Source organism: Macaca mulatta, chromosome 14 (assembly GCF_049350105.2).
Source record: "Macaca mulatta isolate MMU2019108-1 chromosome 14, T2T-MMU8v2.0, whole genome shotgun sequence".
In the NCBI taxonomy this organism is placed as follows: domain Eukaryota; kingdom Metazoa; phylum Chordata; class Mammalia; order Primates; family Cercopithecidae; genus Macaca; species Macaca mulatta.
In genome coordinates this window covers 48,480,478-48,505,878 of record NC_133419.1, presented here as the reverse complement: position 1 = coordinate 48,505,878, position 25,401 = coordinate 48,480,478, and the positions used below count along the sequence as shown (strand labels likewise).

The following is a 25,401-nucleotide window of genomic DNA, read 5'->3' as shown; positions in this document are numbered from 1 at the left end:
GATCATCCAGGTAGACAGAGACAGTGCCAGGAGAAACTAAGCCCAGGGCTTGGCCTCAGAGTCCCAGGATCTGTCTTTGGGTTCCCAAAGTGAGCCATAAAAGCAAAACTCACTGGAGGCACTTATTTAAAATACAGACTTCCAGGCCCTGCCCAGATATAATAATGAAGAAGTTTAGGGGATGGGAAGAACAGTAGAACCCCAGGTCTGCATGTTTAAGACATTTCCCAGGTGATGTTGATGTTGTCTCTTCAGGATTGACTGTACCAAACCACCTTGAAAGAATTAAAGTGGGCCGGGTGCAGTGGCTCACACCTGTAATCCCAGCACTTTCAAAGGCCGAGGCTGGCGGATCACCTGAGGTCAGGAGTTTGAAACCAGCCTGGCCAACATGGTGATACTCCGTCTCTACCAAAAATACAAAAGTTAGCCAGGTGTGGTGGCGGGTGCCTGTAATCCCAGCTACTTAGCAGGCTGAGGCAGAAGAATCGTTTGAACCCAGGAGGCGGAGGTTGCAGTGAGCTGAAACCATGCCATTGCACTCCAGCCTAGGCAACAAGAGCGAAACTCCATCCCCCCAAAAAATAAGCTGGGCGTGGTGGCACACACCTGTAATCCTAGCTACTCAGGAGGCTGAGACAGGAGAATCACTTGAACCCAGGAGGTGGAGGTTGCAGTGAGCTGAGATCATACCACTGCACTCCAGCCTGGGTGACAGAGTGAGACCCTATCTCAAAAAATTTTTTTTTTTTTTTTTTTTTTGAGACGGAGTCTCGCTTTGTCGCCCAGGCTGGAGTGCAGTGGCCGGATCTCAGCTCACTGCAAGCTCCGCCTCCCGGGTTTACGCCATTCTCCTGCCTCAGCCTCCCGAGTAGCTGGGACTACAGGCGCCCACCACCTCGCCCGGCTAGTTTTTTGTATTTTTAGTAGAGACGGGGTTTCACCATATTAGCCAGGATGGTCTCGATCTCCTGACCTCGTGATCCGCCCGTCTCGGCCTCCCAAAGTGCTGGGATTACAGGCTTGAGCCACCGCGCCCGGCCAAAAAAAAAAAAAATTTTTTTTTAATTTAAAAAATAAAGTTATTCTCCTTAAAAAAAAAAAAAAAAAAAATCAATGCGCGAAAACCCATATTTGACAAAACAAGACACTACTCTCATCCAGGAGACTTCATTCACTGAATTGGACTGCTGGTATCATTCTTTCTGCATATGTGAGGCACGTTATAACAGACAGGTTTATCAGACTCGTTGAATTCATGCTAAGCAAACTGTTGATGTTTTTCTCTGTGATTTCAGTGACTTTGCTGCAAGAATCCTGGAGAAAATTTCTTCTGTGTCTGATAAGAACTTTAATAACCAATATTTATTAAGCATTTACTATGTTTCACAAATATACATTATCTCATTAATGATTGCTAACCCTTAACAACAATCCTATGAGGTTCATGTTATTGTTATGCCTTAACCAACTCACAGACAAGAACTTTAAGGCTCAGAGGAGTTCATTTGTTTTTCCCTTCACCCAGGCTCGAGTGCAGTGGCACCATCTCTACTCACTGCAACTTCTGCCTCCCGGGTTTAAGCAATTATCCTGCCTCAGCCTCCTGAGTAGCTGGGATTTACAAGCATGTGCCACCATGCCTGGCTAATAGTTGTATTTTTAGTAGAGTTGGGGTTTCACCATGTTGGCCAGGCTGGCCTCAAACTCCTGACCTTCAGTGAGCTGCCCACCTCAGCTTCCCAAAGTGCTGGGATAACAAGTATGAGCCACCATGCCCGGTCCCAAAAGAGTTAATATTTTTAATCAAGGTTAATTTGAAGTCGGTCTATACAATGCAAAAAGCTTCGTTATCATTATTCTTCCTAATACTAATACTGGTTTCTTTCTGGCATCTAGTGTATTCTACCAACCAGTAATAGTGTGTTTACTGTGGATAACTACTCACAGAACTGGCTCACCCTTCACCCAGGTGTCCCTCCTCTGTGAGCTCACAACCCCCGTAATTGACCATTGGCTGCCTTCCCCAAAAGACTGAGAGTTCCTTAAGGACAGTACCTCTTTCTGTCATATGTATTTCTGTACCCAGGAACTTACAAAGTCCTGTAGTGCTTGGTAAGGGATGACGGATAGACGGACAGATGGACAGATGGATGCAAGCCTGAAGGGCAGAGAAGGAGGGCTAGATCACTGGATTTTATCAGCCAGGTAAATAGAAGTTCCATAAAGTTTCTAAGCAGGGGCGGGATAAAAACTTCGATCCAGGAATATCTGGCGCTCTCTGGAGGTGAGGGGTAGTGAGGGGCATGAGGGGAAGGGAGTACTTAGGAGGTCCTTAGCAAATCTGAAGGGAAGGAGTCACAATGCTGGGAGGCAGTAATGCCATATTAAATGGCAGTTTCAAAGGCATCAGGGATCTGGGCTCAAGAAAGGGCAGGACTGTGGACCTGCCAGGGACTCAATTAAGAACAAAAGTCCTACAAAGTCTCATACTTTCCTCTCTGGCCTCAAAGGACACTGCTGCTCTGCCTTCTCATTTAGGTAACTGGTACTCTTTGCTTTGCTTTTAAGGTGTAACACATTCCCAGCCTCAAAATCCCAGCCTGCTCATGAGGGAGCCACAGACACAAACCGGCAAGATTCCCTCCACTGCAGTTTCCTCCTCACTTAGTGGGAAACCACTCACTTTCCCAACCTCTCCTCATGGGGGCAGCAGGAGCCTGCTGTGGCGCCACCCATGATCTTTCCCCATCTGGGTGCTTCTGCTTCTATCTCCCGGGCTCTTCCTGCTAGAGACCTAAAGGTGGGCAATGCCAGCCAGGGGAGATAGCATCCATGCCCATGTCCAGCCAGCCTGAGGTTGAGGCTTCTGGCCTTTCTCCCAGCGCCTTCTCCCAAACGATCTAGACACTGGATAACCTGCCCTAAAGAGGACAGGACAACCGACCCACCAGAACCCCCAACCCTGGGACCTCTCCCCAAACATGTGAAACCCCCCTCCCTCCTTCCCTTTGACCAGGCAGGATTATACCAACTTTAAAGTGGAGGGGAGAGGGGGACTTTGAAATTGGACACAGAATATTTTTAGGGTTTGGGAATCACAGGGATTTCAGTTTGTTTATGCTGACTTTTCTGATGTGTTCAAAGAATTTCACTTTAAGTGTTTCCCAAGAGGTTTGCAAAATCAGTATGCACAGAGGATACCACAAACCTGCCCACAAAGCCCTCCTTCAGTGCCTAATTAGAATGGCAAATCAGGATATCTGAAGGCTCTAGGTTTTGAAGCGAAATTTCTGTAGAAAACAGCATAAAAGTACTCATTACTGACAGGCCTCAACTTGCTATGGGTCTTAATGAGCTTTCTGTTAGACTCTGTTAGACTGGGGCTCCAGCAACACCCCCTCCCCCACAGAGACAACCTGGGGGAAACACTCCCTCAGCCACCATTCTGCTCGGTAAGGTATTTTCCTCTCCACTGATCAAAGTGGAAGAAGGAGACATTTTCAAGTTTAAAAACTCTCATTCCAACTTCGGAGTTTGCAGGCCCCTAATCCCCGGGTGAAAGGGTAAAGTGATTGGGTCATCTGGGCTGCTGGTTCCAAAATGCAGCTGTGCCAGCACCCCCTGGGAACCTATAAAGAATACAGAGGCCTGGGCCCCACAGGACCTGGCATTTTTAAGCACGTTTCATGACCACTGACTAGGATACTGTTTTCTCAGCTACTGGGTTGTATAATCACACCTGAAAGCATCACCTCACACGTGTTAGGAGGCCATTATCAAAAAGATGAAAGATAAGTATTAGTGAGGATGTGGAGAAAAGGGAACCTTGTACACTGTTGGTGGGAATGTAAATTCATACAGCCATTATGTAAAATGGTATAGAGGTTCCTCAAAAAATTAAAAATAGAGGCCGGGTGCGGTGGCTTACACCTGCAATCCTCGCACTTTGGGAGGACAAGGCAGGCAGATCACCTGAGGTCAGGAGTTCAAGACCAGCCTGGCCAACATGGAGAAACCCCGTCTCTACTAAAAATATGAAAATTAGACAGGCATGGTGAGAGGCACCTGTAATCCCAGCTACTCAGGAGGCTGAGGCAGGAGAATCACTTGAACCAGGGAGGTGGAGATTGCAGTGAGCTGAGATTGCACCACTGCATTCCAGCTTGAGCAAGAGAGCGAGACGAAGGAAGGAAGGAAGGAAGGAAGGAAGGAAGGAAGGAAGGAAGGAAGGAAGGAAGGAAGGAAGGGAGGAAGGGAGGAAGGGAGGAAGGGAGGAAGGGAGGAAGGGAGGAAGGGAGGAAGGGAGGAAGGGAGGAAGGGAGGAAGGGAGGAAGGGAGGAAGGGAGGAAGGGAGGAAGGGAGGAAGGGAGGAAGGAAGGAAGGGAGGAAGGGAGGAAGGAAGGAAGGGAGGAAGGAAGGAAGGAGGGAAGGACGGAAGGAGGGAGGGAGGGAGGGAGGGAGGGGAAAAGAAAAGAAAAGAAAAGGTGACCTGGTGTAGTGGCTCACGCTTGGAAGGAAGGAAGGAAGGAAGGAAGGAAGGAAGGAAGGAAGGAAGGAAGGAAGGGGAAAAGAAAATAAAAGAAAAGAAAAGAAAAGAAAAGGTGACCGGGTGTAGTGGCTCACGCCTGTAATCCCAGCACTTTGTGAGGCTGAGGCAGGTGGATTGCCTGAGCTCAGGAGTTCAAGACCACCCTGGGCAATATGGTGAAACACCGTCTCTACTAATATACAAAAAATTAGCCGGGCTTGGTGGCGTGTGCCTGTAGTCCCAGCTACTCGGGAGGCTGAGGCACGAGAACCACTTGAGCCTCGGAGATGGAGGTTGCAGTGAGCCGAGATCATGCCACTGCACTCCAGCTTGAGCTACAGAGTGAGACTCCATCTCAAAAAAAAAAAAAAAAAGAAAAGAAAATGTGCATATATATACACAATGGAACACTACTCTGCTTTAAAAAGAAGTCCTGTCATTTGAAACAACATGGTTAAACCTGGAGGAATTTATGTCGTGAAGCAAGCCAAGCACAAAAAGACAAATACTGCATGATCTCAATTATATGTGGAGTGTAAAAAAGGTGAGCTCATAGAATCAAAGAGTAAAATGGTGGTTACCAGAGGCTGGGGTGGGTGGAGGGGTTGGGAGATGTTGGTTAAAGGATACATAATTTTAGTTAGGCGGAAGAAATAAGTCCAACAGATCTACTGCACCACATGGTGAGTACAGTGAATAACAATATATCGTATACTCAAAATTTGCTGATAGATTTTAAGTGTTTGTGCACAAAAACTAAGTATGTGAGATCCTATATATTAAATAATGTAGCCCTTCCACAGTGTATCAAAACATCATGCTATATACAATAAATACAAACAATTTTTGTCAGTGAAGCACACACACACACACCCCTAACTGAATCAGAATATCCTCCATTGCCTCACCCTCCATTTCCCTCACATCAGGAAGGTAAGGTCGTAGCAATGATGAGGAAGAAAGAAAAGATAGGTAAGATGGTATCTGCACAAATACACATGTTCACACATACATGCACACACATATACTCACACCCCACATGCACACGCATGTGCACATAAACACACACAGAGACTGAAGGAAGAACACACATACACACAGACACCCCTCAGCTTCTCCAGCAAGTTCACAGAGGCTGGAGAAGATGAAAAGCACAGAAGCTTGAAGCAAGAAGCTCTTTTCTCACTTCCATCCATGTTGGAAGAACGTGATCATGAGCTCCAGGATTCCCACAGTCACCTCCATGAAGCCCTTGCCCACTTCCCCGCTCCCACGGCATCCTCAACACAGGTCTTGTGGGTTTCAGATCTATAGAGACACCTCTCCAGCCTCCTCAGCATCATCCCTAGAGCAGGATGTCATCGCTCCTCAGCATGGCATTCAAGCCATTTAAGATGTGAATCTTTCTTCTGCTTCCCCTCATGCCTGTCCATCCAGACAACCCAGACCCCTTGTCACCCCATACACTGGATTTCTCACCTCTAAGCCTTGCTCGTGTTGACGCCACCCCACAGAAAGCTGCCCAACCCCCACTCTGTTTACCCCCTCCCCATCTCTATTTAGCAAGCTCTGTCTGTTTCAATGTAAACCCCCCATCTGCGTCCTTTGTGCTCCTTCCCCCCGGCCACCCTGTTTACCACTACACAGAAGCCTTGCCTTCCACCTAAGCCCCATCTCCCCTGCAGGTGGGAAGGGGTGGCATAGGGTCCTGCTCACCTCCCAGGCCTCATTTAGAAGACTCTAGATACTCAGCAGTTGAAATGCATTTATAAGGTTGGTTTATTGTCCATTAAACCAGGAGTTCTCAGATTTTAAAGTGAATAACATGGGGAGGGAGAGGTGTGACTTAAAATTGTAAACTCTCAGAGATTCTAGTTCAATAAATCTGGGTGTGGCCCTGAAATCTGCATTTGTAACAAGCACTCTATTATACACACATGAATCTGATACAGATGACCTGTGGATCACACTTAGAGGAACACTGCTAAGCAATGAACTTATAACAAATGCCCCAAAATTGTTTGCTCATTCATTCATGTCTGTCTTCCTACTATATGCCTATCCTAGGTACTTGGAGGAATAAAGAAGAGAATCAAGAATTGGATCTTACCCTGAGAGTTTATCTAACACAGGAGTTAAGACATGGATATAAATCACCAAAGTAAACCAAGGTACGATACAGAAAGTAACAAATGCTGTCAGAGCACGAAGATCATGAGCGACAAAAATTCAGAAGAGGGAGAGAAACCAAACTGGAGACAAAGAGATGGAGGGGAGGGGAGAGACCAGAACAGCAAGCCAAGATGAGGTTCTGAGAATGGGAAACTGATCAAGAAAGTCAAACTCTACAAAGGGCATGGGAATCAGGCCTGTCAACAGCCTTTGGACTTGGTGAGTATGAGGCCAAGCAGATCTCAGAGAGTGGAGGATGAAAACCAGACAGCAAATGGTTAAAGGGGAAGTGAAGGCAGAGTAAAGTGTGTGGGGGCCGGGAGCACAGAGAAGGGAGGGATCGGGATCAGGGAGAGGAGTCAGTGGGAGGACACAGCACTGAGAACGATTATCCAAGAGCTGAGAAGGATTTTATCCTTTGCTATACACCATGCCCTACAATCTGTGACGCAAGAAAATAGAACCAATGGGCATGGACATGAATATCATTATGGGTAAAATCTCAAATTAAGGCATAGTAGCCTTCAAAGAAATGAAAGAAGAACACGCATAGCAATGATAGAAAGAGATCCCAATCAGAAAGTCTCAGGGATCCCAGTTCTTTCTGGTGCAAAGCTGTCCCCTGATGTTCCAGGGAGCTGGGAACAAAGGGATAAGAAGGCTATGCATATCCACAAAGAAGAGGGTATGTATGCCCCTACTTCCTCTCCTTTGGGAAGAGATAGTCTTCCGTTTTTTTGTTTGTTTTTTTTTTTTTTTCCATAAAAGAAAATCTCTGCTGGACACAGAATAGAGTCCTGACTCCTAAGCATGGTCCACAGGCCCTCCACAATCTAATGCTCAAGTGCTATCCAGCCTGATTTGCTTGCCATTATGGCCCCACAAATATCTTAGTCTCACATGCCTACCCTTCCACCTGCCCATTCCCTCAGCCTGAGCCATTTGCACCTCCAAGCCAACGCACACAGGGCTGCCCTGCATGGAACACCTTTTTCCAAACCCTTGCCTAACTACCAGGCCTTTATGCTGTAGATCAAGTGTTTCCTCCCCACTTCATTTCCTCGTTCATGTTTCCCCAGCTACAACTTCCTCTGCGCTGCATTTTCACAACACTCAAGGAATCCTTCTACCTTGGCATTCATCGCACTGTGCAGAAAGCATCCATCACAGGCCTGCCTCACCTTCAAAACTGTTAGTTCCCTGAGGGTCACGAACCAGTCCCCAACATCCTTCTATTCTTTCAATCATAACGTTTACTGAGTGCTTGCTATGTGTCAGACAGAATTTATCTGTATTATCTCATTTAATCCTTCATAATTTTATGAAGTTTATCATCCATATTGCAAAGACAAAAACAAAGCCTAGTAGCATTAAGTATCTCACCCAGGGTTACACAGCTGGAAAGTGGAATACTGGTACAGGAACCCAGGTAGTTTCACCTTGCCCTTCAGCCTCCTCCATGCAGCATGGGGAAGGTGTTCAGCTGACATTAGGTGAGTGATAGGGATGGCTGAGAATACTCTCCATCAGTCTAAGAGGAGACATCAAGATGATGATGATGATGAAGACAGTAACAATAACGGTGCATTTTACCAAGCACTTACCACGAACTGGGCTCTAGGTTAGGTGATTTACCTGGATTGTCTCACTGAATCCTTATCTTATGAGATAGATATTTTTATTAGTTCCTATGCATAATGCAAATATGGAGGCCCAGAGATGATAAGTAAAAGAACTCAGATATGAACCCAGGCAATCTCGCTCTGAGACCCAGACTCTTACCCACTGGGTCATGCCATCATCTAGGTAAGCTGTGTAAATGAAAATGTAAAAGTTTAGAGGCAATGCAAAACCATATGGGAAAGGAGATGGCTAGAGACATTTCTGGGTTAGTAACTTGTCAGTTTTACTCAGGGAATGCCTCTTGGAAGAGCTGGTCCAGAGCTGCATATTTTAAAGAAAGGAAGGATAAATCAGGGAGCTCCGCAGGGATAAGACTGGATGATAAAAGTGCTGGTGAAGGTGTATCCATAAATACTCAACCATATCCAATTACTAGCATCTCTGTGCTTCCATTTATCTTTAGTTCCCATCCCTATGAGACAAAACAAGTATGATTTCAGAGGAAACTAAAGTCTAACTGAGGAATGGAACCTGTGAGGTATCACACAGCACCTGGACTGTGATCTGAACTAGCCTTCCACACTGCTGAGTGCTAAGGCACTATATCTGTGGGGCCCAGTCTGACCCCAAATGGATACACACAGGTCCTCCAAGATCAGTTCCCCTCTTCCTCCTCAGCAAGGATTTTTAGTGAATTTTAGCTGGGCACATTATAACCCAGAAAAAAGACATTTCCATGAAACTCTGAGTAGCCATGTGAATAAGTACTGATGAACGGATGTAGGTAGAAGGACTACCATGCAGGACTTCGGCTATCCCTAAAAGGGTAACTGTGTGGTTAAGGAAGTGAGAGGGGAAATGGGAAGTGATCCTATCCACTGTTGCCTGGAATAGACATGATGGCAAAACTCAAGCAGCCATATTAAGCTCCTTTCTGCTAAGGAGGGCAGAAAAGCAAAACATAGAGTGCTTAGGGCCCAGAAGACTTTGTGAGACCAGCCCAGTAGCTCTGGGATGACAACCTCCAGACTTCTATGTGAAAGAGAAACCAATTTCAGTCACTGTTATGTCAGGTTTTCTATCATTTTCAGCTAAACATAACCCCAACTAGTACAAATAGGAATAGTCACTTTTAACTTAAAAAAAAAAAATTCCCAGACTTTCAGACTTCCGTCATAATACAAGTGGAGTATCTTTTACCTGAAATGCTTGGGACCAGAAGTGTTTCAGATTTGGGGTTTTTGCATATTTTAGAATATCTGCAGAATACATACGGTTAAGCATCCCTAACCCCAAAATATGAAATTTTAAATGTTTCAATGAACGTTTCCTTTGAACACCATGTCAGTGTCTAAAAAGTTCCAGGTTATATTATCAACATTAGGAATGTTCAACCTGTAATTAAACTTTGAGTATTTCTTGACCTTAAAAACACAAGAGAACAAAGAGCCTCTATGTATCCATTAAAGCTTTTTCATGAATTAACTAAATTTAAGAGATTTTTAATTTGCTTTTTCACAATGGCATCTACATATATTTGAAAATAGTATTTTTTTGACAATTGACACTACAATAATTCTCAGGCTCCCCACCAAGGGATCAGCCCAAGATTTGGGGAACCCCTGCCCTAAATGACACAGGGAGGTCAAAAAAAGTTTCCTGGAGGAAGCGAAGTTTGAGCTATGCCTTAAAGGCTAAGCATTAAGTTGCCAGATGCACAGGAAAGGACAATGAAAGGACACTCTAGACACAGGGAACAGCAAAGGTAAAGGCATGGTGAGGATACTATTAGTTCCTACTGGATTACAGTCTTGGAGACCAGTCTTAAACCTTGGTCCTTTTCACAGTAATCAGCAAAATGCCTTGTACTGATTAACCAAATGAACATAAGAATAAATGAGTATGAAGAAGCCAAATAAAGTTATAAGAAAGTTCTTTTGTGAATCCTACAGTGACAATAATCTGTAAGACTTAAAGTCCTAAGATCTTGGGCCAAAAGAAAATGAACACAATAAGAACAATTTTGCACACTATTCCAATTTAAAAGATTAAATAAGCTTAACCAAATAGTAAGGACCAGGGCTTTCCAGAATAGTAATAAAACCAAGATTCTGGATCACATGCTTGACAGGTAGATTTCATTTTATGCTCTACATATTTTTTTTTTTTTTTTTTTTTTTTGAGACGGAGTCTCGCTCTGTCGCCCAGGCTGGAGTGCAGTGGCGCGATCTCGGCTCACTGCAAGCTCCGCCTCCCGGGTTCATGCCATTCTCCTGCCTCAGCCTCCTGAGTAGCTGAGACTACAGGCGCCCACCACCACGCCCAGCTAATTTTTTGTATTTTTATAGAGACGGGTTTCACCATGTTAGCCACGATGGTCTCAATCTCCTGACCTCGTGATCAGCCCGCCTTGGCCTCCCAAAGTGCTGGGATTACAGACATGAGCCACCGTGCCCGGCCTGCTCTACATATTTTTTTGCACTGAAATACACAGAAAAACTTACACAAAGTTTATATCAGAGCCCTTTACTTATTAATTTTTAACATTTGAATAAATAATTCTATATTTAAGGGCACCACTTTCACTGCCTCCTAAAGGTAAGTATACTTGGTTGACTGGAAAGGGCAGTGTTTTTCCAATTTGCATTTATTTTTTCTTCAAACAAATGAAAAGTCTATTCTTCATTGTGCAGGAAAATCCAAAGCAGATTTAGAGGGTGCTTACGGGTTTCTTTCACCTCTCCCTCAAGAAACTGGTAAGACAGGAATGTGACAAATTGCACAAGGTTTATAAAATAATAATTTGGCTTTTATCGCGATTAGAAAGTTGGCTGACTGAATAGAAACTTACATAAAGTTCAGAAACAGATCCCCAGACACACAGGAAGCTACAATTAGTTGGGGAGTCATATGGGAATTTCAGGGCTTCACTGGTTGAGAAGCAAACTTAACGCAAAGATAGAGGACACTCCACAAGGGAAGAAGGATTTGTAGGGTTTCTAGCCTTACGTATTTTGTTAAACAATAGCCAAAAAATAAGACAAAATAAAAATATCACTATAAATGTTTTCTTATCCAGCACTATTGGAGCAAACAATAAAGAACCAATAATGGCCAGGTACAGTGGTTCACACCTGTAATCTCGGCACTTTGGGAGGCTGAGGCAGGAGGAGTACTTGAGGCCAAGAGTTCAAGACCAGCTCTGGCAATACTGTGAGACTCCATCTCTACCAAAAAGAGAAAAAAATTGTTTAATTAGCCATGTGTGGTAGTGCACACCTATAGTCCCAGTTACTCAGGAGGCTGAGACAGGAGGATTGCTTGAGCCCAGGAGTTCAAGGTTATAGTGATCTATGATCACACCAACACACTCCAGCCTGGGCAAAGAGCAAGACTCTGTCTTTAAAAAAAAAAAAAAAAAAAACTAATAAGATAGGATGCTGGATGCTGTTAGTTATTTGAAAGGTCACAGAAATCATTCAAATAAATTTCTTTGGAAGATAAAATAAAACAACAAGAAAGTTAAATACTAAAGACATACTTTACAGTTGTCTCATGCTTTATTTTCACATACACTGTTTCATTTGAAACAGTTTTTGCAAATGTCAGAGTAATTTTTAATTCCCTTATCAGATAGACTTTTTATTTACTCAAATAATTCCCAAACAACTGTTGAACACAAAGCACTATGCTAGGTGCCCTAGAGAATACAAACAAGGAAATCTAAACCCCCAGTGAACGCTGATGCCTAGGCTGCAGCAGGCTAACAGGAGAGACTTGCTGAATGAATGAATGGTTTTTCCTGGAGTCGTCCTCTGCTACCCATCAATATGGCAACTTCCTACTCATCCTTCAAGGCCCAGTTCAAATGTTACTTCCTATTGAGCATTCCCTTTTCTGTATCCCGTTGAATAAATTGTCCCCTGATCTGTGTCCCTGAAGTGTTCTATACAAATACTCATGAAGATACTTGTTGCCTTATGGTTGTTTACTTACCTGCTTGTCCCACTGAAGTGGGCTTAAAGGACCACGACCTACTCATTTTTTATTCCCCAGCATTTAGTATAGTGCCTGGCACCCAGCAGAGGTTCAGTTAGGTGTTTGGGTTAATCGAATAAGTCCATTGCTTTCAGAATAATAGAGGAGATGATGTATATACTTAAGCTCAGAATCGATGAAGCTTCAAGAAAATAACTGCTTAGATGGAGCTCTAAGTTTGTGTTGTTTTTTCCCCTCCAGGCCATGCCAAACATGAGCCAGCAGTCCACAATGGAAGGACAGTAAAGACTACCTCCAGAAAGCTCTAGAATGGGGACTTGGGGGGGAAATGGGATTTTAAGTTCAGTTCTCAGTTATCTAAAATTAAGGCAGCCTTAGTAAAACCACCGAAGGGATTTAAAATGACTGGAGAATGGTTAGAGACCTGGTTATCTAGAAAGAGGGGGATTCTAGAGACCATACATAGTCACTTAAAAAGCAGGGGTATGCCTGTAGTCCCAGCTACTCAGGAGAGGATCGCTTCAGCCCAGGAGTTTCAGGTGGGCCTGGGCAACACAGCAAGACCCAGTCTCCAGGAAAAAAAAAAAAAAGGTGGGGATGAGTATGTTAAGTGACTATACTCAGTATACTCAGTAGCCTAGTTTGTGGAAATATGTTCTTTTTGTACTTTCCACAGATACCAGCTAAAACAGTCATATTCCCTTCTGATAACAGAGCAGCTCAGAGGAGTATGTACATATGTGTGTGTACACACAGGTACCTGTTTTGCTTTTTAGAAACAGGGCCGTGCTATGTTGCCAGTCTGGATTTGAACTCCTGGGCTCAGGCGATCCTTCTACCTTGGCCTCTGGAGTAGCTGAGACTACAGTCTTGTGCCACCATGCCCAGCCACATGTGTGTGATGAATACTCATTCTGTACCAGGCACTGTGCTAAGCCTGGAGGGAAAAGTCATCACCCATGGCCTAGCAAGTGCAATTCTGAAGGGGGAAGTAATCCCCCAGGACAAGTTGACACCTACTTAGAGTATGAACCACTTGGTTCCCAGAGGGGAGAAGTACCTTTCTCAAAGTCACATAACACAGCAAAGATAGACCCTCAGTTTAGTGTTCCTCCCACCAGCTGATTCCATGGCTTTCTCTACTGATTAACAGAACCAGCTAATGGCCCTTCAATAATCCCACGCTCACAATGCCACAGTAAGATTTAAAGGTAGCTTGTATTTTAGTTACACCTAATCCAGGTCTGTGACAGGGATAAAGGAAAATCCTCACAGTCCTGGATTCCAAGGGAGGTCTGAAGTCTACTCCTGCCTGGGCCCTAATCCACAATCTATCTACACAAGACATCTCAGCCAGCTTTATTCTGGTGCTTCCTGCACTTGGATGAGAGACAGGAAGCAGCATATCACACTTACCTAAGGTCTCTGGCAGTTACAGTGTTCTACAAGCACTGGCCAGCCCTGTCAACTCAATCTAAAGCAGTTTAACCAGTGGCTGCAAAAGTTACACTGCCCTTGAAGAACAGAAAGATAAAGACAGCCCAGACAATCCCAAGGAAAGTGGTAGGTTGAAGTTTTGTGTAATGCAAGGCATTATCACCTCCCCTGTGGCTTTAGGCACAGCGTTAGTCACCTGCTAAGGAATTGCTTTGATGGATGAGATAAGACTCAGGTAAGCAACAGGGAGCCCAAAGGTTAGTGGCAAGAGCCTTTCATTGAAGGGAAGAAAAAACTAACAGAAAAGGGGTTTACTTCACAACCACTTTCAAACTAAATTCCATGGGGATAGTTAAGAATGCATGTTCTTATTAATCTGAGACAGAAAAAGAGGTCTAGGCACACAGATGTTTAACACATTATTACTTATGGCATTAAAAAACTGGAAACAATCTCAGTATCCAAAAACAAGGAATTGGTTAGAAAATTTTGGTACATCCATATGACAGAATCCAGCTCTGTGACGAGAAGACCTCATGCTGAAGACCCAAGACTTGTTTAAATCAATCAATAAAAGCATATCCAGCAGCCATTAAAAGTTATCTCGTGTATGATTCCATTTATATGAAATATCCAGAGCAGATAAGTCTACAGAGACAGAAGGTAGATTGTTTGGATTCCAGAGGCTGAGAGAAATGGGAAAAACTGGCTTAGCAGATAAGGGTTTTTACTTTGCAGTGATGGGACTATTCTGGAACTAGACAGAGATGGTGGTTGTACAACACTGTGAATGTGGTGAATGCCACTGATTTGTTGACTTTAAAATACTTAATTTTACATTACATGAATTTTACCTCAATAATTGTCTTTTCTTTTCTTTTCTTTTTTTTTTTTTTTTTTGAGATGGAGTCTCGCCCTGTCACCCAGGCTAGAGTATAATGTCACAATCTCAGATCACTGTAACCTCCACCTCCTGGGTTCAAGCCATTCTCCTGCCTCAGCCTCCTGAGCAGCTGGGATTACAGGCATGCACCACCACGCCCGGCTAATTTTTTTGTATCTTTAGTAGAGACGGGGTTTCACCATGTTGGACAGGTTGGTCTCAAACTCCTCACCTTGTGATCCGCCCATCTCGGCTTCCCAAAGTGCTGGGATTACAGGCATGAGCCACTGTGCCTGGCCTTACCTCAATAATTTTTTAAGATCATGTCTCAGCCAGGCACAGTGGCTCATGCCTGTAATCCCAGCACTTTGGGAGGCCAAGGTGGGAGGACTGCTTGAGCCCAGGAGTTCAAGACTAGCCTGGAAACAGGACAAAACCTTACCTCTACAAAAAATTTAAAACATTAGCTGAGCGTGGTGGCACACACCTGTTGTTCCACGTACTCAGGAGGCTAAGGTGGGAGGATCAACTGAGCCTGGAATGCTGAAGCTGCAGTGAGCCATAGTCGCACCACTGCATTCCAGCCTGGACAACACAGCAAGACTCTGTCTCAAAAAAATAAAAATTAAAATAAAAAAGATCATGTTTCAGAGGAAAACTTTGTATCATAATGCAATATTTATGGGATTTTTAAAGTAAAAACAGAAAAGAGAGTATCTGCATATGCATGATTCCAAGTTGTGGTGAGGAATAATGTGCGTATATGCATGAGAAAGGAAAGACTGGCAGTGTAGACACACAAACAGCCACAAAGAGTGATTAACTCTGGGTGGAGGAATAATTAGTATAATTTTTACTTTCCATATCTGTGCTTTTCCTCTGTATTTCCCAAATATTCCACAGTCTAATATGCATTCTTTCTGCAATAAGAAATATAATTATTCTGCAAGTGCAAGATATACAGATGTATATATGGAGAATGTAAGACCTCAATAATATTTTAAATGTCCCCAAAATCTAGATGGAAATATGCTAAAATCGTAGCTATCATAATCCAAGGTGATAGGATTATAGGTGACTTATTTTCTACTTTGCTAATTGCTCAATTGCATAGCCGATGTAACCAGAGGAAAAAATACTGAAAAGAAGAAGAAACATGAACCCTCTAACCCAGAAGCAGAATGGGCAGTACCCACTGCAAAAACAGAAGTGTCAATGCTGGGATGGGTGGGGGGAAAGAGGCCTAGAGCCCTACCTAAGCCAGGAAGCTCTTTTTGTTTACACTTGCTGGCTGGCCACCTGCCATTGCACCCTTTCAGACGTTAGCCCAGCTTCTTGGACACCACTGTCATTTTATTTTTTTGTTTGTTTGTTTGTTTTTAACTTTTATTTTAGGTTTGTGGGTACATGTGAAGGTTTGCTACATACATAAACACATGTCACATGGGTTTGTTGTTGTACAGATTATTTCATCACCCAGGTATTAGGCCCAGGGCCCAATACTTATCTTTCTGCTCCCTTCCCTCCCCATGCCCTCCCCCTCAGGTAGACCCCAGTGTCTGTTGTTTCCTTCTTTGCTTTCATGAGTTCTCATCATTGAGCTCCCATGTCTATTCACTTTCAATCTCTCTCCATCCAGTCAGTGGGAATGGATGGAACTGTTAATAAACACGACAACTGGAAAGATAATTCAAATCCTGTCTTGTTTGTGCCAGATTACCTCAGAAAACTGCAGAAAACATGTTTGTAAATGTTTAATAAAATTCACAGAGCCAAGAAATGTGCCTACATGCTTGGATTATCTTTTTCCAGGCTCAGCACCCAATGACGGTGATGTGTGAGAGGCCAGGCCAGTAGCGAATCAAGTTTGAAAAACTGGACTAAGGAGAGCCATAAGAAGTAACATCAGGTCTGAACACCCAGGATAGTAACAGATGAGAATAATGAACCTGAATTGGCTCCTTGAAACCACAGTGGTATTGAAACCACCTTCATTAGAAAGGCTGGAGCAACAAAAGGCCCACTCAGTTGAAATCTAATCTGTGTTAATTAACGCCCCGGAGAATGAAAACACTTCTTTATCAGTGTGTGGTTCCTGACTAAAGCTCTCCCATAAAACCTGCTCAGAGAGGGCGTTGCCGGCTTCCGTCAGCAGCCCTGGAGGACTGTACTTACTTCCCCCCAGGTGCCAGGAGGCAGGGGCTGCCTACCCAGGTCAAGCCAAACGGAAGGAGCCCAGGTAACGCTGCAGGATTTTCAGAGCTAAAACCTACTGCCCGCAAGAGATCTACTGACAGACCAGAAGATGTGCAGTGGCAGGTCCTGCCCCTCCAACCTCACTCCTATGCCCTCCTTTCGCCGGCCCAGGCTGTGTGCGTGCACACACGCCTCCACATCCACAGGGCTCTCATGCCCTGCTCTGCTCCAGCTTCACTCTCCACTTTAAGCCACCTTCCTTTCAGGGGCCCCCCTTTACTCCTGAATGCTGACCCTGTTCTCTTTTGTCCAGAATGCATGGCACCCCCACCAGCTCCCCTGCTTCCACAGCCAGGACACAGTCTCAAGTCCCACCACCCTGGAGAAACATGCTACAGTTCCCAAGTGTCTGGCACCCAGAGCAGGAGGCATGGGCCCCAGAAGCCTGAGCTGGGCCAGGAAGTGGGAATGTGATAAGCCATCTAGATTCCAAATTCTCCCTGTATTTACTCAAATGTTTCCTGAGCTCTGAGTTGGGGGGCAGGGGAAGAAGGGAACATACACACCCCACCCACCTCCACTCCCATTGGCAGAAACAAGCACTGCAGAAAGTCACAGATGAGGGAAGGGTTGCCCTAGAGGTTCTAGGACGGCCCTTCCCTCATCTGTGACCTTCCCATGTGAAGTATCCAGCACATAGTCTCCTGCAACAGTAGGTGCTAACTATAAACAGGTGACTGCAGGGCAAAGAGGAGAAAGGGGAGCCACAGCCCAAGGTGATACTCAACCCCCAGGTCCCTGCTCAGCCACAGGAGAGGTGCTTAAATAATAAATAACAAACAACAACGACTGTGTAACAGCTACACCCCACGGCTGAGGCCTCCCAATGCCTTAGGGCGGGAACACTGCCATGAGGGACCCTACCTTCACCCCTAACAGACAGATGGGGACACTGAAGCACACAGGGGGCTGGCCTAGGCTGGAAAAGCAGCTCTCACTCCAGTTACCCGCAACTCCTTGAATCCAAGCTCATCCTGAAACTTCCAGCTTCCTTCCTTCACCACCTCAGCCCCTGCCCATCTTTCCTCCACGAGAGACCCAGCCAGCAAGTCCCCCTCCAACCCCCTCCAGGAAGGCCACCGCCCCTGTGCCCTAGGAGGGGGTCTCTGGCTAAAAAGCTTGATTCTCTGAAACATTCCTCCTCATTATCAGCTTTTTTCCAAATCCAAAACACAAAACCCTCAAGTTTTAGAAAACTCGGGTCATTCAGCGAAGTTTCCTCAGTGAGGTCCCCAAACCACCCCGTCCCCATCCCCAGTCCCCAGTCCCCAGTCCCAGCTGGTTTCTCTGCCACTCACTAGGATGACCAAGGCTCCAGAAGAAAGGACAGAATCTTGGTGACTCAGTCAGGCAGGGCTATGGAAAGCCCGCCCCAGCGCCTTGAGGTGGTCCTAACGCCAGGCTATGCTCAGCTCATCGGAGAGTAAGTCTCAAAGAGGGGAAAAGTACCTGCTTCTCACAGCCGCCCTGGCCTCTCAAAGGCTATGAGCCTTCCTTAGCTTCCAACCAGGCAGCCAAGAGCTCCGGAGAGTTTACAATTACGGGCAACAGGCAACCGGAGAAGTGGCCCAGAAAAGAGGCCCTCCGCCCTGCACCCACCCCTGGCCATGCCTGGAGAGGGACATCCTGAGCCATTATTCTCCCCTGGGAAGTATCATCCCCAGAAGGGGACGGAGTTGTTTCAGCCTTGGTCCTCAGACACACCCCGGCATCATCAAACTGCAAGACAGGATTCTGGCAGGGCCCGGCGTGTGGAAGGTCACAGCAGCCCCATGGCATCTTCCTGGGAGAGGGTGAAAAGGCCATGGACTTTTGAGTCAGATGGTCCTGAGATGAAATTCAGGTTCTGCCATTAATTCATGATTTAACTTAGACAAGTCTTTCACCTCTCTGTGCTTCAGTTTTCTCACCTGTAAATTGGGATCAGTACCACCTGCCTCACTGGCTGCTGTGAGATAACATGAGTAAAACACCTATGGAAGGGCCTGGCACATAGTAGGTGCATGACAAATATGTCCTGTTGGGCCTGACCACAATGCACCAGGTATAAAGCAGGAGCCTACATTGCAAAATCAAGCTGATCTCACCCCACTTCAGAAGGGAGGAAATGGGGGGAAGCAAGGCAACCATTAATCGATCCTTTTTCCTAAAACAGTGCCCTGTGCTTCAGATGAGAAGGCAGCCTGTGGCTTTGGCATAAATGACTGATGTACATGGTGGCCAAGTGCTAGAGACAGACTGCCTGGATTCCAATCCCATCTTTGCCTCTTGCTGGCTGTGTGGCCATGAGGGGACTAATTAGCCTATGTGTTCTCACTCTGAATGGGCATTATCACAGTGTCCACCTGATGGAGCTGTTGTGAGATCACTTCTGTAAAAAGACTCTTGGGGACAGGTCAATGAGCAGTAAGTGCCCAATATCTTTCCACCGTGGTTATTATCTTCGCTGTGCAACACTCACTCCCCCAAACAACCTTAAGTCCTCACTCCCTGAGAACTCGAGTTCTGCCTGTAGCCACAAGCACCTTATTTTTGGATACAGTCTCACACCACTGCCCAGGCTGGAGTGCAGCAGTGTGATCTCAGCTCACTGCAACCTCTATCTCCTGGGTTCAAACGAATCTCCTGCCTTAGCCTGCCGAGTAGCTGGGATTACAGGTGCATACCACCATGCCCAGCTAATTTTTATATTTTTAGTGAAGATGGGGTTTCATCATATTGGCCAGGCTGGTCTTGAACTCCTGACCTCAAGTGATCCACCCGCCTTAGCCTCCGAAAATGCTGGGATTACAGGCATGAGCCACTGCGCCCGGCCCACAAGCACCTTGACGTGGGCCTTGGGCAGCCTCCCTTGAACTTGTGTTTCTAAGAATGTCTCATGCACCCACATCTCCCAGAAGCAACAACAACAACAAAAAGAAAATCGAAATGCTCAAGATATGGGGACTGGCTACTAGTGCCTTGGGAACTAGATGGCACTGAGTGGAGCTCTGAGTTAAAGATACACGAGAAGCAAATGCATACTTGTTCCTCCCACTGCAAGACAATCAGAGTGATGAGGAGCAAGGCAGCCACTGCAACCCTCTGGATTCAGCCTCCTCATCTGTAGACTAGGTGGCCTTCCACTCCTTGACCCAGGATGTATCACGGAATGACAAGGCCTTGTACACAGTGCAGTCCTCCTAGATGAGGGCCATGACACTTCTGTGCAGCACCAGGACTGGGACAGGGGTGGTGACATTAGAAAAGCAGAGAACCAAGCGCCTGACCGATAACCATATTTGGTATTTTCTTGACTTCAGCATCTTTTATTTTTAGAGGTATGTGTTCCAATTTGGTTGAGGTAGCTGCAGGTTCCTTGTACCTTGCTTAATTTAGGACTTTTTTTTTTCTTTTTTGAGGGTGGAGTAGGAGTTAAATACAGCTTTACTCAGCCACCCCCTGGATTCTAAGCCCTAAATTTAACTCCAAAGAAACCTGTCTTGCCCTACTTCATGATTCCAAACCTTAGACAAAAACTATTACCTGTTTCTGCAAATCAGAGAGCCCTGACAACAGAGCACCAGGGAGGTGTGTCCTCCATCCTGGCGTGCTGGGTTGCAACACTGGAGCTGTCGTCAGCTGACTGGGGACAGGGGCAAGAGGGGGAACAAACGGCCCTACTTTGTGGCCTAAATCTTGATGAACATGTCCCCTGGGGAGCCGGGAGAGCTACTTGTACAGCCAGTCAGAATGGCCAGGGTGTGGCCACAAGTGTCCCATTCTAGCAGCCCTCATCTGGCAGCAGGTGTCCAAAAGGATAGGGATAGCCTGGCATCTGATCAGTAGGTGCACTGCATTTGGACAAAAGAATTAACTACCTGTCTCTCCAACCCTGCCCCCAGCCACCTCTCGTTGCTTTTATGTTTAAGGTTTTTTTCTTACTTTATTACATTCACAATGTTGTGCAATCATCGACACTATGTTCGTAAAACTTTGTCACCACCTCAAACAGAAGCACTATTAGTTATCAACAACCTCCCATTTCTCCCTTCCCTCAGGCCCTAGAAACCTCTAATCTACTTTCTGTTTCTATGTATTTGACTACTCTAGGTATCTCATATAAGTGAGATCATAGAATTTGTCTTTGGTAATTGGCTTATTTTACTCTGCATTATGTCTTTGAAGTTCCTGTGTTGTGGCATGTGTCAAAATTTCCTTCCTCTTCAGGGCTCAGTAATATTCAGTTGTATGTATATATCACATTTTGTTGATCCATTCATCTGTTGATGGAAACTTGAGTTCTTTTCACCTGTTGGCTATCATGAATAATGCTCCAATGAACCTAAGTGTACAAATATCTGTTTGAGCTCCTGCTTTCAATTCCTCTGGGTACATACCTAGAAGTGAAATGGCTGGATCACAGGGTAATGCTGTTTAGATTTTTGAGGAACCACCAAAGCAGGGCAGCTGCACTATTTTACATTCCCACCAGCAATGCACAACACACAAGAGTTCCAATTTCTCCACATCCTCACCAATCCTTGAGCTGTACCCAAGCCCAGGAAACAGCCTTTCCCTCATACTCCAGGATGTCTGCACACTCTTGGGACTGCCTGAGGGGCTCTGGGGTAACAGCAAAGGACTGCAACCAGAGAAGCAACTAGGAGTGTTTCACTCTGGGATTCATTCCGCTTGGTAAAACTCCAGGCAAAAAGCATGAGGGCTGGCTGGCCAGGGCCTTTCCTGCTTCTGAAAATCAGAGTACCTGAAATTGGAGGACCCAGCCAGGTACATGCTCTCTTACAGGGCTCTGGGCTAAAGTAATAGAGCATTCCTTAGATACTGGGGGACATCAGGGTCTCCAAAGTGCACAGCACTCAATCCTGAGGTGCTCAAGATGACCCACTGCAGTTCTAGAAGAAAACAGTAGAACATCTATTCAGGTTTATTTTTATGCCATCCTTTTACAATTGTGTGTGTCTTATAGGTACATTAGCACAGCAGGTATGTATATAATTTATAAATAAGCATACATGTGTTGGGGCAAATGCTCATTTATTAATGGGATATACATGATTTAGAAAAAAAACAAAAAGGTTTGGGCCAGACATGGTGGCTCATGCCTGTAATTCCAGCACTTTGGGTATTCAAGGCGGGCAAATCACTTGAGGTCAGGAGTTTGAGACCAGCCTGGCCAACGTGGCGAAACCCCATCTCTGCAAAATATACAACAACGACAACAACAAAAAACATAAGCCAGGTGTGGTAGCATGTGCCTATAGTCCCAGCTACCCGGGAGACTGAGACACGAGAATCACTTGAACCTGGGAGGCAGAGGTTGCAGTGAGTCAAGATCGCACCACTGCACTCTAGCCTGGGTAACAGAGCGAGACCCTGTCTCAAAAAAAAAAACAAAAAAACAGAGAGAAGAAGGTTTGAAGACCCCTATCTTAGACCAATTCCTCCTTTGTTGCTGTTTTTTCCCTCCTAATTTTAACATATTGTACCAACGGCAATGATAAAGATATCTGGGGGAAATAACTCACAAAACCCACCATCCTAATCCCCTTAGTGCCTGACACTTCTCTATTGCCAACTCACCTTTGGGCTCTCCTACTCCTGGGGGAAGTGAGAGACAGGCATCTGCAGACAGAGATGCAAGGGGAGGGGAGAATGGGCAGTGTTTTTTCTTCTCCCTGAGACACCCACCCTATTCCAGCCCAAAGCCCAGAAAAGGGAGGTCTGTAGCTGAGAAGTGAAAAGCTCATCTTTGGAATCAGAGGTACCTGTGGGTGAGCAGTGGCAACCCCATTAACTTCTGAGGCAAATTAGTCCATTTCTTTTGGCCTCGATTTTCTCACCTATAAAATGGCAACATAATACTAAGCATCTATGTCAGTGAGTGGCTGTAAGGAGTAAATGAGAGTCCAGATAAATGCACTCAGTGCACTGCCTGCCCAGCACATTCCAACTCTTTTAATAAAACAGGTAGGAAGGGCCAGGTGCGGTGGCTCACACCTGTAATCCCAGCACTTTCGGAGGCCAAGGCACGCAGATCACCTGAGGTTGGGAGTTCGAGACCAGCCTGGCCAACACAGTAAAATCCCATCTCTACCAAAAATACAAAAATTACCCGGGAGTGGTGGTGCATGCCTATAGTTCCAGTTACTTGGGAGGCTGAGGCAGGAGAATTGCTTGAACCCAGGAGGTGGAGGTTGCAGTGAGCCAAGATTGCACCCTTGCACTCCAGCCTGGGCGACAGAGCAAGACTCCATCTAAAACAAACGAACAAACAAACACATGCACAAGACACAGGAGAAGGAAAACCCTGGATAGAGGTAGAGAGAGTGAGGACAGATGCAGGACTGGAGGCATGGTTGTATGTGTGTGTGTGTGTGTGTGTGTGTCCAGCTGCTCACAGTTACAAGAAACACCCCATGTATCCCACAAACATGTACCAGGCAACCACCAGTGTGACACACCTTGAGGGATGAAGATATCAATCAGGCAGAAAGTCCACCCTGTGGAGCTCATTTCCAGGAGCCATACTGTGAACCAGAAGCCCACTAGGGCACTGGGAAGAGCAAGCAAGGCTCAAGGGCATCTGGAGTCACTAGCCAAGGTGCACAAGTAAAACTGGGAGCTAAAGCGGAGGGGGCTTAACTGAGATCCAAGGCCTCTAACAAGAGGTACCAATCTGCAGTAACACATACCACTGAGAATCCAAGTGGAGCTCTGGGTTCCGTTTCCTTAAATTTTCCATTCAGACTTTTTTTTTCCAACCTTTTGTCTTTTCCAAAGCAAACTCTGCAGGACTTTGTCATCTCAGATATCAGAGCAGAAACCCCATTCCCTGCTTTATTCCTTCAATCAGCCCCACCCCTGCTCTGGCCACGAAGGTTTTATTGCTCTCCTCCGACTGAAGCCTGCCTGAATTCAGGCCCCCTTTTCTACTGCCGCCACCTTCTTTGGCTATCTCACAGCAAGAAGAGCTGCCCCAGCCTTGTGGCTTCATGAAGTGGCGAAATGGCTTCCTGGTTTATCTACAAATGGGCTACACATTAAACTACTTTTCAGGAACAAGGAGCCAAGCATTAGGGCCTCCCGGAAAGGCCACTGAAGACACGGGGCTCTTCAAACTCTCTCAGTCAGCACAAAATCACTGATTCCAACAGAAACACAGAAAGCATTCTAAGACACACATGCTCTCGATGTCCTATTTTTTAAAATTCCCTATCTTGTTTTTTAAACTGGCTGTTAAATTTCAGCTCAACAACTCATCAAGTACATTATTAACTGGCAAACACTTCTGTGGCTTTGCTAAAGTTTAGAAATGAACATTCCCATTAAACTATAATTTCTCCAGCAACGTCTAGAATAGTGCAGAAACCATTCCATTAGGGCAAACCCCAACTAATCCCACTCCCTACCAGTCAGCCAACACAGGATTTCCCCAAGTTGGCTTCTGTTCTCTTATAGCAAAATAAGCAAAAATCTAGGTGATTTGAATTGACCTTGGGCTGGGTAGCTCTAGGCAGTGCTGGTCATGCTGTGTCTCTGCCACGCAGGGGAAGGTGAGGGGAGAAAACAGCTCTGCTTAATGCCATGAGGCCCTCCATTCTTGGGGCCCACCCCTCACAAGCCACAGTATAGGCACAAGTCACCTCCTGCCAGAGAGTCCTGGGCCTCACAGCACCCTAAGTCCAGGAGAGAACAGCCCCCACTCCATCACCCCTGCTTTGCCTCCCTCCATCAGCTCCCCTTCCTCAACACTCAGGAGCACTCCAAACCAGCTTTCTCTGACGGATAGGCCAGGAGCCCAGAACAAGCCCCACACAAGCACCTGTTTTATGCTCTCCAGGCACCAGAGTGATTCAGGCACCCCCATTTGACACACACACTTGCCAGCTTGCTGTCTCACCCCACCCCTCACCAGCCAACTTCAGACCTTTCTTTAGACTAATTGCCCAGAAAGAGGTACCTGTCTAAAGATAAGGAAGTCACTTCCTGTCTGACTATCTCCCATCCTTCCTTGGCATGGAAGGAGGGGCTCAGGGCATATAGGAAAGAGAGGAGGAAGCCTGGAGAGAATGAGGGAAAGAAGAAGGAGAAGGAGAATAGATAGAACCCCACTTAGCCCAAGCCAAAACCCCAACTGAGATCTAGAGCAGGCAGAGGGAATAGAGTGCTAATGGGCTCTACCCACAGGAAATCATCTAGATGTCAAAGGACAGTTGCCAAGATCCTGAGGGTATGGCAAATGCAGCTTGAAGTGAGGATGCCTCACACACCTGCTGACACTCATCAGTAGAGATCTGCCTCCCTCTCCTCCCAAACAACCACAAGGGAAACTGCTGCAGACTCAGTTCTGGACACAGAGACCCAAGCACAGCACACACAAGGCTCCACAGTGGGTCACATGGAAAAGGCTGCTCTCCAGCTCTACTTCTGCTCAACTCATGGGCAAGCCAGCGCTAAGATCAGGCCTCCTCCTGGCCATGTCCATGGGCTCAGGTCC

At 45.8% G+C, this 25,401-nt stretch overlaps 1 protein-coding gene across 38 annotated transcripts in view; it reads right to left on the bottom strand.

Moving 5' to 3' along the window:
* PLEKHA7 (pleckstrin homology domain containing A7) overlaps window positions 1-25,401 on the bottom strand; it is a 246,417-nt gene that overhangs the window by 174,775 nt on the left and 46,241 nt on the right. The window contains exon 1 of one of the 38 annotated variants that reach the window (XM_077963202.1): window positions 23,597-23,919. The exons of the other annotated variants lie outside the window; for them this stretch is intronic. Coding sequence (XP_077819328.1) covers window positions 23,597-23,646 — 50 coding nt within the window. The 5' untranslated portion in view covers window positions 23,647-23,919. Of the gene's footprint in view, window positions 1-23,596; window positions 23,920-25,401 lie in introns of those variants that run through there. 38 annotated transcript variants of the gene reach the window in all.